This window comes from Hemitrygon akajei, chromosome 9 (genome assembly GCF_048418815.1).
Source record: "Hemitrygon akajei chromosome 9, sHemAka1.3, whole genome shotgun sequence".
Lineage (NCBI taxonomy): Eukaryota > Metazoa > Chordata > Chondrichthyes > Myliobatiformes > Dasyatidae > Hemitrygon > Hemitrygon akajei.
This window is the reverse complement of record NC_133132.1, coordinates 159,790,561-159,810,791: the sequence shown is the minus strand read 5'-3', so window position 1 is coordinate 159,810,791 and position 20,231 is coordinate 159,790,561. Positions and strand designations below refer to the sequence as shown.

At 39.4% G+C, this 20,231-nt stretch overlaps 1 protein-coding gene across 8 annotated transcripts in view; it reads right to left on the bottom strand.

Moving 5' to 3' along the window:
• The window catches only part of fam184ab (family with sequence similarity 184 member Ab), a 187,527-nt gene that overhangs the window by 39,657 nt on the left and 127,639 nt on the right, over positions 1-20,231 (bottom strand). For 5 of the 8 annotated variants that reach the window (XM_073057386.1, XM_073057391.1, XM_073057387.1 and 2 more), the window contains exons 9-11: positions 17,711-17,861; positions 13,549-13,590; positions 2,943-3,155 (exon numbers count right to left, since the gene is read on the bottom strand). In XM_073057386.1, coding sequence (XP_072913487.1) covers positions 2,943-3,155; positions 13,549-13,590; positions 17,711-17,861 — 406 coding nt within the window. The remainder of the gene's footprint in view (positions 1-2,942; positions 3,156-13,548; positions 13,591-17,710; positions 17,862-20,231) is intronic. The other 3 variants (XM_073057390.1, XM_073057389.1, XM_073057393.1) reach the window with 1 other exon arrangement.

Sequence of the window (20,231 nt, the reverse complement as noted above, 5' to 3'; positions counted from 1 at the left end):
ATAATTAGTTCACAAGTTACAATTTCATTTTGGAGAAGGAAACTAATATGCATCAAAGTTTTAATCATCAATTCATGATACAATGTAATGTTTTACCAGCAAGATAATTCTTGATTCTATACTGAAACATCACAAACTACAAAAATGGTAACTGGCAAACACGAGGAAAATGGTAATTGGTCCTAGATGTCTTCAAATAATTTGCACATTTACTGGTGTAAAGATAATGTTTTAATGTATTTACCAGTACAAACCATAAAAGCAAACAAAAGAAAACATTAAAAAACTGGTAGACTCAGCACTTCAAGCAGAGACCTCTGGAGAGAGAAATGGTCTAGAAAATGTTCGGCGTCTACAAAAACAAAACTGGTCTTTTTATGAGGCAACCTGATAGCAAAAACACTATAGTGTTTACAGTCCAAATATCATGTGTGATAGATCAACCTTGCCCTCTAAGTTCTCAAACAAATACTTTGCCTGGCACTGAGGCAAAGGGGTAGGGGGAATGGGGGAGGGCAGCTAAGAGTGTAGGGAGGATTAGGGATGGAATTAATGAGGTGGAATATTGGGATCAGACGAGCAATCAAATGGAAGCTATAATCAAGTATGTTATCAACAGAGATGCAAAGGTTGACAGGGAACACCAAACAAACTTACAGAAGACTGCTCTGCAGAAGTTTGAAATACCAGATTTACCAGCAGAGGACTAATAAGAACGGTCCTCTTTAGCCTAGTCCAAATTGGACCTCAAATAACAGATAACATTTTCTTCTGAACAAGGGTGTGATGCAATCTTGAAGAATCAAGAACAAACTTTCTAAGTTAGTGATTCATGCAGCTAATCATATTTAGCAGTTATATCTTTTAACTAACTCATTTCACTTTTCACAAATATGAAATAAATTTTAAAATCAGGAAATGTTTTAGACCAGTTTTATCAGACCTAATTAAAGTTGATAAGAGAGTAGAGGTACAGTCGGCCCTTCTTATCCATGAGGGATTGGTTCCGGGACCCCTCGCGGATACCAAAAAACACGGATGATAAGTCTTTTATTCAACCTGTCACAATGTGGTGGATCTTAGGACCCAGTGGAACCCCGGACTTTATTTAACCTGTCTCAGTGCGGTGGACATTAGTACCCGGCGGCGGCGGAGCTCAGAATCCGCAGTGTTTCTGTTCACAAAAATAATCACAATCACGATTGAAAATAAGGTGGAAATAATAAACCGATCGGAAAGAGGTGAAATACCATTGGTTATTGGAAAAACATTAGGCTACAGTCAGTCAACGATCAGAACAATTTTAAAGAATAAAGTGAGAAAGGCCCTGCCCCGATGAAAGCTACAATTATTACTAAGCAACGCAGTGGTTTAATTATCGGGCTTTGGGGTTTTGGGTTTATGATCCTCCACATCAACCTGGCACAGATGGACAGCGTGCTCGGGAGTGATCTGTCACTGGATCGCCTGGCACTGAAACATACGTTTCTTAAGTGTTTTATATGCATTGAAAGGTAAAATATATACTATATACTAAGACAAACTTTTGACTAACTGACTCTAAATAATAGTGGATGTACCTGTTCTGACTTACTTAGTTCGAGAACTTCCTTTTTTTTACAATCCTGATCCACGATAACCTATGCACATCCTCCCTTATACTTTAAATCATCTCTAGATTACTTATAATACCTAATACAATGTAAATGCTATGTAAAATAGTTGTTATACTGCATTGTTTAGGGAATAATGACAAGAAAAAAAGTCTGTACATGCTCGAACAACAAGGGCTGGAAGAGCATTTCTGGTTTTTTTTCGATTCGCGGTTGGTTGAATTCATGCATGCAGAACTCACGAATAAGGAGGCCCGACTGTAGTGAAATTGGACTTTCAGAAAGCTTTTGATAAGGAAACACAGATGAGTTATTGTGCAAAAGTAAAGCATATAGAATGGGAAGGAATATGGCCTGAGAAGTGGTTGACAGACAAGGAAGAGAGTGGGACCAAACAGGTCATTTTCTAATTTCCGGGCACTGACTAGTGGGGTCCTCTGAGGTGAGTGCTTGGCCTACAGCTATTACAATGTAGCTCAATGATTGAGCTAAGGGAATTAAATACGACATTTCACTGGTTGCACAAAAAAACTCTAAATTAAGGAGGAACGCAAAATTATCAAATGGATTCTATCTTCGAAGTTACATAGGATCTTTGAAGCCAAGTGTAGGAGCACACAGAAACTTGGAAGGGTGAAACAAGACTAGGAATTTTATTAACAAAAGAGACAAAGCAAAATAGTAGAACTTACAAGGTCTTAGGTAACTCAGCCAGAACTTTAAGCAAGGATCAGGACAACCAAGCAAACAAGGAGTTAGCACTGCCCCTTTAAATACACTCCAAGACACAAAAGAATCTGTGCCTCGCTGATAAAACCCCAGACTAATTACAGGCTACCAAGTAACTATTCTAATAAGAGATAAAAGTCCAAGAATACTTAATTGGACACCTGCAAAGTCTCAGAGAATTAATTGGAAGTAATCAAGGATAATTGCAACTTAAATATAAACTAGAGATGACCTAACAAAAACACATAGAAACCCTGAAATGTAACAATACAGATAAATATAGTTAATGAAACAAAGAATACAGAAAAAAACAGTAGCAAAAAAATTCGGAGTCCTCAGAATACTCTGCTGATGACCTGCAGTCATGACTGTCAAGGGCATTCTTTATCTTTGATCCTATAATATCTTCCTTATTCAGTTCTTCTTCTCAGCTCCATTTCTTCCTTCACTACCTTTTCTGAATGGCTTGTACCAATGAATAATAGGTGCCCAGTTTTGCCCTTACTGTAAGCCAAGTGTGAGGCAGGTATTATTCCACAACTACTAAGCAAATCAAAGGAGCAAACAGGTAACAAGGAAAGATCTATACCACAATGTTACCTTGTAATCTTGGTCCTTAGACTCACTCAAAGCTCTTAAAGCGTTCTGGTGAGCATCCTCTAAAGATGCCTGTTGATGTTTATGATCTTCTTCCATTTCTTGCATTTGCTTTATGAGTCGCTGTCTCTCGTGACTGAATTGGCATTGAAGTTTTTGCAAGGAATCTTGAGACTGGGATAGCTGCATTTCCAAATTTTGCTTCAATAAGGAGATCTATAGTAGGGAGGATTTAATAGAGTCAAGCAATAGTTCAAGGTAGCAGTATATATTTATCACATATAAACATAGAAACCTTATTATGCATAGCTTAACTTGTTAACATTAAAATCCATCATATTATTTTATGTAATCTCAACAACTTTGTCTATATATTAGAGATTACATTTGGTTGATCAAAAGCATTGATAAATAATGAATACAAGTGCAGTGGGCATTATTCTATGCAGTGGCCATATATGCAAGCACAACAACATAAGGAAATATGAGCAGGAGTAGGCCAACAGGCCCTTCAAATCTGTTCTGCGATTCAATACGATCATGGTTGATGTATGCTGGCCTCAACTTCTCATATATGCTTGTTCTCCATAACCTTGAACTTCCGGATATTTCAAATATTTATCTGTCTTTAATTGAAAGATATCTAATCTGATTTCCACCATTCTTGGGGCCAGGGAACTCCAGCGATTCACTATTGAGAGAATTTTCTATGCACCTCAGCTTAAATGATCAACTCTTTATTTTGTAGTGGTGTCCTGAGTTCATGGCTCTCCCATGAGGAAAAACATTTCAGTACCTACCCTATCAAACTTGCTTTGCATCTTGGATGTTTGAACAAAGTCATTTCTCTTTCTTCAAAAGACAGATCCAATTTAACGAGACTGTCTTGATAGGATGAACTTCTCACCCCAATAATTAGCCTGGTGAATCTCTGAACTGTCTTCAATGCCTCAATAGGTAAAGGGATCAAAACTATGTACAGTATTTCTGAACATTATTTCAGTACTGGCCTCACAATACCGATATACTTATCTGTAGGTAAACCTCCCTATTTTTAAGCACCAACCCTTTTGCAATAGACACCAACATACCATTTGCCTTCTTTTGGCAGGCAGACAGGCAGGACCAATGTTTTGTAACCCATGCACTAAAACATCTATATCCCTCTGAACATAACTCACTTTCAGTCTCTCTTCCCACTTATAAGATGCCCTTTGATTCCTCTTATCAAAATGCATGGCTTCAATCCCAGATTAAACTCTAGATATAACTCTAGATATATTCTCTAGATATTAATGTAAATAGTAAGCTATTGAAACATAGAAGAAACATAGAAACAGAAAACCTACAGCACAATACATGCCCTTCGGCCCATAAAGCTGTGCCAAACATGTCCTTACCTTAAAAATTACCTATAGCCCTCTATTTTTCTGAGTTCCATGTAGCTGTCCAGGAGTCTCTTAAAAGACCCTGTCGTATTCACCTCCACCACCATTGCCAGCAGCCCATTCCACACACTCACCACTCTCTGCGTAAAAAACTTACCCCTGACATCTCCTCTGTATCTACTTCCAAGCACCTTAAAAATAGGCCCTCTTGTGCTAGTCCTTTCAACCCTGGAAAAAAGCCTCTGACTATCCACACTATCCATGCCTCTCATTATCTTGTACACCTCCATCAGGTCACCTCCTCCCTCGCTCCAAGGAGAAAAGGCCGACTTCACTCAACCTATTCTCATAAAGTGTGCTCCCCAATCCAGACAACATCATTGTAAATCTCCTCTGCACCCTTTCTATGGTTTCCACATCATTCCTGTAGTAAGGCAACCAGAACTGAGCACAGTACTCCAATTGGGGTCTGACCAAGGTCCTATATAGCTACAACATTACCTCTCAGCTCTTAAACTCAATCCCATGATTGATGAAGGCCAATGCACCATATGCCTTCTTAACCACAGATGCCTTCTTAACCAAAAAGTTAACCTGCACAGCAGCTTTGAGTGTCCTATGGATTCGGACCCCAAGCTCCCTCTGATCTTCCACACTGCCAAGAGTCTTACCATTAGTACTATATTCTGCCATCATATTTGACCTACCAAAATGACCCACCTCAAACTTATCTGTGTTGAACTCCATCTGCCACTTCTCAGCCTAGTTTTGCATCCTATTAATGTCCCGCTGTAAGCTCTCACAGCCCTCCACACTATCCACAACACCTCCAACCTTCATATCATCAGCAAATTTACTAACCCATCCCTCCACTTCTTTATCCAGGTCATCTATAAAAATCACGAAGAGTAGGGATCCCAGAACATATCCCTGAGGCACCGACCTCCAAGCAGGATGTGACCTGTCTACAACCACTCTTTGCCTTCTGAGGGGAAGCCAGTTCTGGATCCACAAAGCAATGTCCCCTTAGATCCCATGCCTCCTTACTTTCTCAATGAGCATTGCATGGGGTACCTTGTTCAATGCCTTGCTGAAATCCATATGCACTACATCTACTGCTCTTCTTTCTTCAATGTGTTTACTCACACCCTCAAAAAATTCAATCAGGCTCCTAAGGCACGACCTGTCTTTCACAAAGCCATGCTGACTATTCCTAATCATATTATGCCTCTCCAAATGTTCATAAATCCTGGCTCTCAGGATCTTCTCCATCAATTTACAAACTACTGAAGTAAGACTCACTGGTCAATAATTTCCTGGGCTATCTCTATGCCCTGAATAATGGAACAACATCCGCAATCCTCCAATCATCTGGAACCTCTCCCTTCCCCATTGATGATGCAAAGATCATTGCCAGAGGCTCAGCAAACTCCTCCCTCGCCTCCCATAGTAGCCTGGGGTACATCTCATCCGGTCCCAGTGACTTATCTAACTTGATGCTTTCCAAAAGCTCCAGCACATCCTCTTTCTTAATACCTACATGCTCAAGCTTTTTAGTCTGCTGCAAGTCATCCCTACAATCGCCAAGATCCTTTTCCAGAGTGAATACTGAAGCAAAATATTCATTAAGTACTTCTGCTGTCTCCTCTGGCTCTGTGCACGTTTCCACTGTCACTCCTGACTGGTCCTATTCTCATGCGGCTCATCCTCTTGCTCTTCACATACTTGTATAATGCTTTAGGATTTTCCTTAATCCTGCACACTTTTCCACTGTCACATTTAATTGGTCCTATTCTGTCACTTCTTAACTTCTTGCTCTTCACATACTTGTAGAATGCCTTGGGGTTTTCCTTAATCCTGTCCGCCAAGGCCTTCTCATGGCTCCTTCTAGCTCTCCTAATTTCTATCTTAAACTCCTTCCTGCTAGCCTTATAATCTTCTAGATCTCTATTACTTCCAAGTTTTTTGAACCTTTCATAAGCTCTTCTTCTTGCCTAGATTTACAACAGCCTTGGTACAACGTGGTTCCTTTCCCTGTCTCACTGGAACATACCTATGCAGAACTCCATTCAAATATCCCCTGAACATTTGCCACATTTCTTCTGTACATTACCCTGAGATCATCTGTTCCCAATTTATGCTTTAAGTTCCTGCCTGATAGCCTCATATTTCCCCTTACTCCAATTAAACACTTTCCTAACTTGTCTGTTCCTATCCCTCTCCAATGCTATGATAAAGAAGATAGAATTGTGATCACTGTCTCCAAAATGCTTTCCCACTGAGAGATCTGATGCTTGACCAGGTTCATTTCCCAATACCAGATCAAGTACAGCCTCTCCTTTTGTCAGCTTATTTACATTTTGTGTCAAGAAACTGTCTTGAACGTACCTAACAAATTCCACCCCATCTAAACCCCTTGCTCTAGGGACATGACAATCAATATTTGGGAAATTAAAATCTCCCACCACAACAACCGTGTTATTATTACATCTTTCTAGAATCTGTCTCCCTTTCTGCTCCTTGATGTCCCTGTTACTATTGGGTGGTCTATAAAAAACACCCAGTAGAGTTATTGACCCCTCCCTGTTCCTAACTTCCACCCACAGAGACATTGAAAGCCAAGAACCAACTATTCTATCTCTCCAGTCTGAAATGGACCACTCTCTTCCAATTCTTGTTTTCTATGCAACAGCTAATTTTCAATTCATGCTATGATACTTTCTCCTATGCTTTGGGCTTTTCATTCATATACCCGCTTCTTATGCGCCTTGTCAAGTGTCATTTGGAAATTTGAGTACACAATTGTCTGCAGGTTCCCTACTCTCCAGGTCACATTCTAAAAGAATCCAAGCAAATTTGTCAAAAATGATTGCCTTTCACAAAGTCACTTAGATGAGGTTTGATTATATTCAGCTTTCCGAAATCATTAGTTATTTCCACTTTGATTATCAACACCAGTACCTTATCAACAATAGATGTAAAATTAATTGACATAAAGTTCCTGACCTTCTGCATTCCTTTTTAAACAATTGAGACACATTGACTATTTTTCAGTCTTCTGGTACTTGACTGGTATTTATTGAGTTTCAAATAACTGCAACCAATGGATCTATTTCTCTGCAGTACTTGGATGCAGGGCATTTAGTAGAGCCAATTTGTTCACTTTTAGCCCTGTGAGTTTCTCTGATAGCTTATCCCTCATGGCTGGGACTTCATAAGTTCCTTCTTGTTATTTTAAATTTATCCATTTGTTGCCTTTTGTCTGTTTCTCGTAATTAATACACCAGTCTCCTTCTTCAGAAGTTCCACTCTTACCCTAGAAACGCTTCCTGTTTTTTTGTATCACTCTCAGTTTTTTGAAAATTTGTTTCTCCCTTCTTATGAAATTCTTAGTCTTCTGTTGCTGAATCCTAAAACTTCCCAGTCCTTGTCACTTTATATGCTCTATTGTTCAATTTAACATCATTGCTGACCTGATATGTTAATCTGATATTTCCTCAAACTAAATTTGCAGGGGGCGGGGATCCAGAATGTGAGAGAGGATAGCGAGAGGAAGAATAAAGGACAGGTGGGGACTACACGGTTCCGAAATATTAAGTGTGTAGTAGAGGAAGGTGGGGTGGAACAAGTGATAAGGAGGACTCGTGTACAGAGGGATGGTCTGACGGAACATGGAGTTAAATGTGTTGAAAGAATAAGTAAATGTAGGAAGGACAACAAAATTCTAGGGGCGTATAGCCCGATGGGAGTTCGGGGAGCTGGGTTAAGCACAATAGGCAGCGATTCAAACAGAGAGAGGAGAAATGGGTTAAAAATTCTATATCTGAATGCACCAAGTGTCAGGAATAAGGCGGATGAGCTTGAAGCCCAGGAGCAAATGGGTAACTATGATGTTGTTGGGATAATGGAGACATGGCTGCAGGGAGATCAGACCTGGGAAATGAATGTACAAGGGTATACGTGCTATCGTAGGGACAGAAATGTGGGCAGAGGGGGTGGGGTGGCCCTGCTGGTGAGGAATGAGATTCAGTCCTTTGCAAGGGGGGACATAGGGTCAGGAGAAGTAGAGTCTGTGTGGATAGAACTGAGGAGCAGTAAGGGCAAAAGGACCCAAATGGGTGTTGTCTACAGGCCACCAAACAGTAGCATGGATATTGGGTGCAAGTTGAATAGAGAGTTAACATTGACATGTGGCAAAGGTAATGTCGCAGTAGTTATGGGAGATTTCAACATGCAGGTGAACTGGGAGAATCAGGTTGGTGCTGGACCACAGGATAGGGAGTTTGTAGAGTGCCTACGGGATGCATTCTTGGAACAACTTGTACGAGAGCCGACCAGGGACAAGACTATTCTGGATTTAGTGCTATGTAATGAACAAGATTTGATAAGTGATCTCGCAGTAAAGGAGCCATTAGGAGGTAGTGATCACAATATGATAAGCTTTTATCTGCAATTTGAGAAGGATAAGGGCAGCTCAGAGGTGTCAGTGTTGCAGATGAACGGGGAAACTATGGAGCCATGAGGGAGGAGCTGGCCAAAGTTGACTGGACGGATAGCCTAGCAGAAAAGACAGTGGAACAGCAATGGCAGGTATTCTTGGGAATAATGCACAAGGTGCAAAATCAGGTCATCCCCCAGAGAAGGAAGGATTCAAAGGGGGGAAAAGGGGCCTCAGTGGTTGACAAAGGAAGTCAGAGACTGCATAGCATTAAAAAAAAGGAAATATGACAGAGCTAAGGTGAGTGGGAGGACAGATGATTGGGAAGTTTTTAAGGAACAACAGAACTTAACTAAAAAGGCAATACAGGGAGAAAAAATGAGGTACGAACGCAAGCTAGCCAGGAATATAAAGGAAGATAGCAAAAGCTTTTTTAGGTATGTGAAGAGAAAGAAGATAGTTAAGAACAATGTTGGGCCCTTGAAGAATGAATTGGGTGAAATTGTTATGGGAAACAGAGAAATGGCAGAAGAATTTAATGAGTACTTTAGATCTGTTTTCACTAAGGAAGACACAAGCAATCTCCCAGATGTATGGATGGGCCAAGGACATAGGGTAACAGAGGAAATGAAACAGATTGACATTCGGAAGGAAACGGTGATGAGAAGACTGATGGGACTGAAGGCTGACAAATCCCCAGGTCCAGATGGTCTGCACCCGAGGGTACTAAAGGAGGTGGCCCTGGAAATTGTGGATGCATTGGTAATCATTTTCCATTGTTCCTTAGATTCAGGATCAATTCCTGAGGATTGGAGAATGGCTAATGTTATCCCACTTTTTAAGAAAGGAGGGAGGGAGAAAACAGAGAACTATCGACCTGTCAGCCTGACATCGATGGTGGGAAAGATGCTAGAGTCCATTATTAAGGATGAAATAGTGGCATATCTAGATAGCAGTGATAGGATTGGGCCGAGCCAGCATGGATTTACCAAGGGTAAATCATGCTTGACTAATCTGTTGGAGTTTTTCGAGGATGTAACCAGGAAGTTAGATGGGGGAGATCCAGTGGATGTAGTGTACCTCGATTTTCAGAAGGCATTTGATAAGGTCCCACATAGAAGATCGGTGGGTAAAATCAAAGCTCAGGGCATCGGGGGGAAGGCATTGACATGGATAGAAAACTGGTTGGCAGATAGAAAGCAAAGGGTAGCGGTGAATGGGTGTTTCTCGGAATGACAGGTGGTGACTAGTGGGGTGCCACAGGGCTCGGTATTGGGACCACAGCTGTTTACCATTTACATTAACAATTTGGATGAAGGCATAGAAAATAACATCAGCAAATTTGCTGATGATACTAAGCTGGGTGGCAGTGTGACATGTGATGAGGATGTTAGGAGAATTCAGGGTGACTTGGATAGGCTGGGTGAGTGGGCAGATACTTGGCAGATGGCGTTTAATGTGAATAAGTGTGAGGTTATCCACTTTGGGAGTAAGAACAGGAAGGCAGATTATTATCTGAACGGTGTAGAGTTGGGTAAGGGAGTAATACAAAGAGATCTCGGAGTCCTTGTTCATCAGTCCCTGAAGGTGAATGAGCAAGTGCAGCAGGCAGTGAAGAAGGCTAATGGAATGTTGGCCTTTATTACAAAGGGAATTGAGTACAAGAGCAAGGAAATCCTCTTGCATTTGTACAGAGCCCTGGTGAGACCACACCTGGAGTATTGTGTACAGTTTTGGTCTCCAGGGTTAAGGAAGGACATCCTGGCTGTAGAGGAAGTGCAGCGTAGATTCACGAGGTTAATTCCTGGGATGTCTGGACTGTCTTACGCAGAGAGGTTAGAGAGACTGGGCTTGTACACGCTGGAATTAAGGAGATTGAGAGGGGATCTGATTGAAACATATAAGATTATTAAGGGATTGGACAAGATAGAGGCAGGAAATATGTTCCAGATGCTGGGAGAGTCCAGTACCAGAGGGCATGGTTTGAGAATAAGGGGTAGGTCATTTAGGACAGAGTTAAGGAAAAACTTCTTCTCCCAGAGAGTTGTGGGGGTCTGGAATGCACTGCCTTGGAAGGTAGTGGAGGCCAATTCTCTGGATGCTTTCAAGAAGGAGCTAGATAGGTATCTTATGGATGGGGGAATCAAGGGATATGGGGACAAGGCAGGAACCGGGTATTGATAGGAATTGATCAGCCATGATCTCAAAATGGCGGTGCAGGCTCGAAGGGCCGAATGGTCTACTTCTGCACCTATTGTCTATTGTCTATTAACCACAGTTTGTGCCTCTTTCTTATGGAATCTTATATCTAATTTGGATAAATTCCTGCTGAGCATTATGGACTAGATTTCTGAACATCTACCACTGTTGTTTATTTTCCCAGTCCACCTTTGATAATTTCATCATTACGCAATTTCCCTTATTTAAATAGAAGACAGTGATTTTGGTCCTACAGCTTTTAACTTCATATTGCTTCAGGAGTTATAACACAGTGATCTCTAGTTCCTAGTTTAATACAAAAGTTTTTATTAATCTTTCCTCATTACTGATGACTAAATTTATAGTAGCCTGTTTCTGCCCTAAGAGGCAACCTGGGATGCACTCCACTATTCTTTTCACATATTCTTGCCAATCTGACACACCCCATCAATTCTATACATTAAAATGTCTCATAACAATTGTAGTTGCTTTCATGTATGCTTTAGATATTTTGCCATTTATGCTCCACCCTATCTCTAAGCCATATTTTTGGCCTATAGAACACTCTCACCGTTCTTCTACTCCTAACTCTCCAAGTTCTTCTCCAGGCTAGAAAGGATATCCTTAACCATAGTAACAGGCAGGAAATTTAGCCTTTGTGAGTCTCTGTCTTTGTCACAGAGAATATGCTGTCCCTTATGATTATTACATTTATCTTTTCTCTCTACTTGAATGGCTTCATGCACAATGATGTAATGGACACCACCCTCATCCACACAGGAGGCAACAACTTTGTACCTGTTGGAGAAAATAAGGACTGGAGCTTTTCTGGAATTCTCCTTTGGATCCCTCTTACCTGCTTCTTATATGGTCATAGCATCCTGTTTCAGAGTATTTGCTAATTTAAAGATGCACAATTTAAGGGGTAAAATGGCCTTCTGGAACACTCACATTCTCCAGAGTTCAGCAAGCAAAGAAATAATTGACCAAATTACTTAGTAATTGTGCAAGTGCTGTTCACCCAAAATGATGTTGAAAATTCCTATTCATAAGATATACAATATCACTCTTAACACACAGTAATAATTCTTGTCGTTGCTGAGTTGGCCTACCCATCAGAAACACAAATGATAATGTCTTACACTTCTTCAAAATGTCCATAGACACAAGACTGCAAATCTGAGAAGAACTGCAAGATGCATTGATAATCAGCCAACAATGTAATCATCACAAAGCAATTATTGTGGAAACACGTAAACAATGCACAAAATTATATATTATTCATAAACTACTATTGTGTTTTTACCCAAGGCTATGTTTGATGTAGTTCATCTACTGATGAAAAGTCACTCATAAAACTAACATGCATTTATACTATTATGAACAACCTATAAACATAAAATCATTGAAGTCACAGCAGGTGCTTTTTATCAAATGGCTTTCTTCTCATGCAACATACAAAATCTACTAGCACAATTTTTCATGCAAAGGTAGTTTGTGAGCATATTACAATTTATTTTTTAAAGAAGCTCAATGTGAAACAAAGCTTAAAAGCCACATTGCTTGATGCATAACTAAGCATTGCAAACGTCCATGATTCTATATCTATTTTTCACTATCACATTCAACTTCAAAATGCTTCTGCACAAAATCAGTTTTATACTTGGTTAAAATGTCATATTTTGAATTTAAGTTCTACTTAACACATTCTCCTATCTCATCTTTAAATAAAAACTCCTAATTGGACCCCAATTCTTCCCAGTTGAAAGGAATTTATTTAAATTATTTTTCTTTACAACCATAAGTTCAAATAAAAATACATAAATGCCAAGTACATTAAACATTTATAAAGTTATTCGTTTACTAAAAGTGGTAAGGCCAGCTCAAAGCGTGTTGAATGAACAATTACAGGACTGCAAAGTCATAAACATGCAAGAATGGTGAATGAATTATGCATAACCCTCTTCATTTATATTGCAGAGATAAAATATACAGGGTAGAAATTCATCTGCTAGCAATTTCACAATCTTCTACATAGAGCAGTGGCTGCTCATTGAACTCCACTTCCACAATTTAGTTCTATTAATGTGACCAAGGACACAATTTCAGCCCGTCAACTTTTGGGAAAGGTGGAAGGTAGAAAGTTTTATTCAGACCATCTGCTTCTAAAACAGTGTTAAGTTTTCTGGTTCTAAAACTAAAAAAGGAATAAGTAACAATAAACTGAAATATATAACGATGTTGTGTCTTTATATCTTGACATACCTTTATAAAGTTTAACAACAATGGAGTTTTTTTGTTTATTTCTAGATGAAATCCTCATTGTAAGTTATTATTTATGGGAAATGAGAAATATTAAATAAACATGCAAAAATCAAACACACAAACACACATATATACATATATGTATATATCTTGGTGAGATGAATATTGCATGTATTTTAATCTTTTTCCAAATACAAAAAATATGTTGAAGCAAACTCTTTTACATGTAGAGGAACTTACTATGAGTAAATCAAGTAATGCAAGCATGCCACACCTACACATCAGGTATCAGGCAGGATGAAAATTGCATCTCACTTACATTACTGATAGATTTTTGTAATGCTTCACCTAGAAAGTGCCGCTATGAAAAAGACCACAGGAATAAAAAAAAGATCAGAATCTAACTGTAAATTGAATAAACAATTTGGAAAAAAATACAAATGTTCATAATGAACAGTGTGATGATTTTAGCACACTGTTAAAAAGATGAAAATTATATTCAATATTTGCACATTTAGAGGGAGTTTTAAGAGTTGTATTAACAACTTTGATACTTAATTGTATAACCAATGTATTTTGTCAATGTTAAATTCAAAATTCATACCAAACAGATCTCAACACACAAAAAGATCTCTTTTAAACCATTGAAAATACCAATGCCCTTGAACTGAAGATCCTACAAAAAGTAGTGGATAAGGCCCAGTCCATCATGGGTAAGGTCCTCCCAACCATTGAGCACATCTACATGAAATGCTGTTGCAGGAAGGCAGAATCCATTATTAGAGACCCCCACAACCTAGGACATGCCCTTTTCTCACTGCTGCCATCTGGAAAAAGGTACAAAAGCCTCAGGACTCACACCACCAGGTTCTGGAACAGTTACCATCCCTCTGCATCAGGCACTTGAACAAAAGGAGATAACTTCATTCAACTTCATTTGCCCCATCATTGAAATGTTCCCACAACCAATGGACTCACTTTCAAGGACTCTTTATCTCATGTCTTTGATATTTATGGCTTATGTATCTCTATTATTGTTTCTTCTTTTTGAATTTGTAGTTTGTTGTCTTCTGCACTCTGGTAGAATGCCCTAGATGGGCAGTCTTTCATTGATTCCATTATAGTTATTATTCTATACACTTATTAAGTATGCCCTTAAGTAAATGAATCTTGTGGTTATATTTGGTGATGCCTCACTACAGGAAGGATGTGGAAACCATAGAAAGGGTCCAGAGGAGATTTTCAAGGGTGTTGCCTGGATTAGGGAGCATGCCTTATGAGAATAGGTTGAGTGAACTCGGCCTTTTCTCCTTGGAGCAAAGGACGATGAGAGGTGACCTGATGGAGGTGTATAAGATGATGAGAGGCATTGATCGTGTGAATAGTCAGACGTTTTTTCCCAGGGCTGAAATGGTTGCCACAAGAGGACACAGGTTTAAGGTGCTGGGGAGTAGGTACAGAGGAGATGTCAGGGGTAGGTTTTTTACTCAGAGAGTGGTGAGTGCATGGAATGGGTTGCCGGCAACGGTGGTGGAAGCGGATACGATAGGGTCTTTTAAGAGTCTTTTGGATAGGTACATGGAGTTTAGAAAAATAGAGGACTATAGGTAAGCCTAGTAATTTCTAAGGTAGGGACATGTTCAGCACAACTTTGTGGGCCGAAGGTCCTGTATTGTGCTGTAGGTTTTCTATGTTTCTATGTTACTTTGATAGTAAAATTTACTTCAAACTATTTAAAGTACATGGAAATTTTGGACACATTGGGTGATAAAGTCAAACAGGCAGAAAGCACAGAAATAGGCTCTTTAACTCACCATGTCGAAGCCAACCATCAAATACCTATCCATACTAATTCCATTTACCAGTACTTTGCCAACAGATTTCTATTCCTTGAACATCCAAGTGCTTATCTAGATATTTCTTAAAGTTTTTGAGAGTGCTTCTCTTCACTCCCCTCTTTACTCCTCCAGTGCATTCTTGTATTTTCTATAGTGTTCAACCAAAAATGTACACAGTACTTCCCCTGTGGCCTAACATGTGTTTTATAAAGTTGCAACATACTTGCAATCCTTAGATCATCTCACACCACAATTGTGGTCAGTGAACATTTTGAAAATCCTGATCAGGTTCCCAGCAATCTCCTCCTCACCTCACATAGCACATAAATATCATTAGACCCAAGAGATTCATCCCACCAGTAATCTCTCTAACTCATCTAATACCACATCCTTATTAATGATAATTCATTCTAGACTTCACTGTTTCCCTCCTTGAAGTCTCCAGCTATCATGTCCTTCTCCTTTATGAATACGTATGAGATTAAGTCCTCATCTATATCCTTTGGCTCATGCATTGCCAGCAATGATGTGGTACAAAACAGCTAATCATTCTGAAAACAGAAATATCAGTGGAGCCTGACCACATCTCAACTTTAGGAGTAAACATTTTCTATAAAATTTGCCCTCTCCTGGTCAAGCAGTTGAGTTTAATTGATATAGTTGCAAAACTGGTACCACTTGATAAATGAAAATATCCTATTTCCTGACCATAAAATCCAAAGCAAATCCGATGGAACCAATATCCAATGGGATCAATTACTATTCCATCAATCTCCTTTAAAATTTTAGCAGAGTGATAAAAGGAGAAACAGAAGGATTTATTGGCAGTTATCTTTCTTATGAAAGCTCAGTTAAGTTCCAATCCAAATTGTCTAAATTTCTTTGCAGAATTGAACCAAGCCCTGATAAAAAAAATTAAACTTCACAGGAAATATGAGAGTGACCGCTCTTATTATCAAGATGGCAGATAACTAATGGTCACATTCAGTTCTTACCCAATTTCCCTCGGGATCAATAAAGTATGTCTGTCTGTCTGTCTGTCCTGAACCAACAATGCAATTTTTATAATTGAAGGGGCTTCTGAACATTATGCATTTGAAACAAATTAAAATTATTAAAAGAAAAAAAAGAGACGTTCCATCTGAAATTAATGATGTACAGTAGCTAGGTGTGAAAAGTTTAAACAAGAAATCAAACAGAACCATAACTAGTTCTTTAAAACTGAATTTTTCTTTCTTCTCTTCTCCCTATCTTCCCTTTCTACTTCATACCCACATTTCTCTTTATATTTTTGTCTTTTTCTTTACTAATTCATCAAGTTTTGATCAGTTTTCATTTTCTTATTACTTTATCCATTCAGATTGCTTGCAATTTAGTTTAAGTTTTAAACATTCTTTGTGGTTAGACTTAAAAGAAAAAGGGAGCTGATGGAATTGGTCCAACTGGGGTACTATAATCAAAACTATCAGATTGTTTGAAAGATACAGCAAAACTGAATGATACCAAATTCTTTTCTTTCAACATGATCCCTCATTTGATTTTATATTTCAGGGTTTTACATATAAAAATCTAGTAACCTTAAAGAAAAGTAAGCATGTAAAATATTGCTTTAACTTTATCAATATGCATCTTTAATGCCTAACCAAATATCTGTCTTGACACGACCTGTAAAAATGTAGTCTCTTGAAACAATAGGCAACCTGATGCTTTTTGTTCCTTTGCAGTTTATCATTGATTCCTTGCCATTGATAAAGATACAATTAAAATTATTCTAGCTACAACTTTTTGATTGATTTATTTACTTAATTAATTAAGTTATTTATTTAGAGATGTAGCATGGGACAAGTCCTTCTGGCCCAACAAGCTGCACCGCCCAGCGGTCCACCTATTTAGCACTAGCCTATTCAATGGACAATTTACAATGACCAATTAAGCTACTAACCAGTACATTTTTGGACTGCGAGAGGAAGCCAGAGCACCCAGAAGAAAGCCACATGGTCCCTGGGCAGAAGATACAAACCCTTAGAGACAGAACCAGAATTGAACTTCAAACTCTGGAACACCCCAAGCTGTAATAGTATCACGCTAACCACTATGCTACTGTGGCACCCAAGTATAATGTTTCTGGGAGATGAAGAAGAACGTGCTCTATGGGATTGATATGCAACAAAAGAACACAAATATCAATAGTGACGAAGGCAGGACCCACCTTGGCAGGTGAACTGGCTCTTCTGGTATATCTTTTCCCATTATGAAGCCCACCCACAGTTCAGAGATGCACACAATCACTGATTATTTTGTACAACAAAAACTCATATCAGTGGAATGATACCTTAACATAAACCACTGTCTTCAAAAGAGAGTTGCAAGAGAAAATATAATCATTTCCATCATATAACCAATTATAATTGAGTAGACCTAATTAATTTTTTTAAATTTTATTTCCAGTCAAAACACTAAGCACATGAAAACAACAGAACAATTTCAAAGGAATATATTTTCTTTATGACTGGTATTTAGTCCTGCTAATTTTATTGTTTTTAAATGCGCAAGGTCCAAGGAAAAGAAGAAATATAGTTTTGCAAAATTTAAGCTATATCTACACATAGTATAGTACTAACTTTATATAAGATCAACACATACCTGATTCAAAAGATCTTCTACCTTTTTCTGGCAGCCTTCCTTCTCTGCACTGATTTCCTGGTCCTTTTGATGTGAGAGGTGAGCCAATGCAGACCGTTTCTCATCTGCGTGTTGTCTTTCTAACTTTACACATAATTTTTCATATTGCTCCCTAAGATAAATACATCACTTGAGTAATAGAAAAAAAAAGAACTGAAAAGTTTTGGGTAGCAATATAAACAGGAAAGTGTATTGAACTGATGATATCAAAAAGTACCTGGTTCACCCCAGGAAAGATCTAAATAACATTTACTGCATTTACTGAAGGCTTTCCTCCTTTTGGTATATCAATTGTAATAAGTTATGAAATCTAAAGTTTTCCAAAACTTCTGAAAAGTTATTCACAAATGCAAGTGCTGTAGATGTGCTATTCTCTGTTTCACTGGATTAGATATCTGCTCACCTTCAGGCAACCAAAGATCCACCTGGACTTTCTAGTTCTCCCACTTGACACCAGGCTGAAGATCCAAGCAACACGTACAAAATTATGGAAGAACTCAGCAGGCCAGGCAGCATGTATGGAAAAGATAAAGGGTCTCGGACTGAAACGTCAACTATATTCTTTCCCATAGATGCTGCCTGGCCTGCTGAGTTCCTCCAGCGTTTTTTGTGTGTCGCTTGGATTTCCAGCATTTGCAGATTTTCTCTTGTTTCAGGCTAAATACCCATCTGGATTTCTTAACTTTCCACCCAATTCCAGGCACCTGAAGATACAGTACATCTGGACTTCCTTGTTCTCCCATCGTTTCTAGGCAACTGAAGCCCCGCCTGGATGCCCATAGTCTTCCAAAGCTCTGTAGGTACCACTTTCCCCTTCCACCCAGTTTCAAGCTCCCAACTCTTCATTTCCTACCGCAACCTCTTGTTCTCACCAAAGCGTCTTTATCTCTTATCCTACTCCTCCCAGCCCTTACATTATACTTATTGCTTTTTTCTCCCGTTTCACTTCAGATTCACCTCTGGTCACCTCACCCTTCACTTCATCTCTCCTCTCCTATTCTCACTCCCATTGCCCACATCACCCTCTTCTGACTCTAATCCCTGCTCCTGCTCCAGCTCCAGCCCTGGTAGTTCTTCACCAACCCAATGACCTCCCCCTCTCTAATGTTGAACGGTCCCTGCTCCAAACATTAAGACCATAAAACCATATCTCAAGACAATAATATATAAGAGCAGAATTAGGCCATTTGGCCCATTCAGTGTGCTCCGCCATTTCATCATGGCTAATCAAATTTTCCTCTCAGCCCTAGTCTCCTGCCTTCTCCCCATATCCTTTCATGCCCTGACCAATCAAGAATCTAACAACCTCTGCCTTTAATATAAAGACTTGGCCTCTATAGTTGCCTGTGGCAAAGAATTCCACAGCTTCATCAAACTGTAGCAAAAAAAAACCCTCATCTCCGTTCTGAAAGGACACCACTCTATTCTGAAGCTGTGTCCTCCTGTTTGAGGCTCTCCCACCATAGGAAACTTCTTGTCCACATCCACTCTCTCAGGGCCTTTCACCATTCATAGGTTTCAATGAGGTCACCCCTCATTCTTCTGAATACAGGCCCAGAGCCATCAAACACTCTTCATATGACAAGCCATTCAGTCCTGGAATCATTTTTGTGAACCTCATTTGAACCTTCTCTAGTTTTAACACATCCATTCTAAAATAAGGGGCCCAAACCTGCTCACAATATTCCAAGTGAGAGCTCATCAGTGCTTTATAAAGTCTCAACATGACATCCTTGCTTTTATATTCGAGTCCTCTTGAAATGACCATAAGACATAGGAGCAGGATTAGGCCATTTGGCCCATCAAATCTGCTCTGCCATTCAATCATGGCTGATTATTTTTCCCCTGTTCAGCCCCAATCCCCAGCCTATAACATTTGATGCCATGTCCAATCAAGAACCTATCAAGCTCTGCCATAAATACACCCAAGAGCCTGGCCTCCACAGCCGCCTGCGATAATAAATTCAACAAACACACTATCTACCGGCTAAAGAAATTTCTCCATATCACTGTTTTAAGTAAATGCTTTTCTACCCTGAGGCTGTGCCCTCTTGTCCTAGACTCTGTATTATGGGAAATACCCTTTCCACATCTAAGTCTTTCAACATCCCAAAGGCTTCAATGCAATACCCCCTCATCCTTCTGAATTCCAGCAAGTACAGACCCAGAACTATCAAACATTCCTCATATGATAACCCTTTTATTCTGGAGAATATCTCCGTGAACGTCCTCTGAACCCTCTCCAATGCCAGCACATCTTTTCTTAGATGAGGAGCCCAAAACTGTTCACAATACTCATGGTGAGGCCTCATCAGAGCCTTATAAAACCTCAACATCACATCCCTGCTCTTGTGTTCTAGACCTGTTGAATTGAATGTTGATGTTGAATTTGCCTTCCTCACCACCGACTCTACCTTTAGGGTGTTCTGCACAAGGACTCCCAAGTCCCTTTGCATCTTCAATATTTTGATTTTCATCCCAT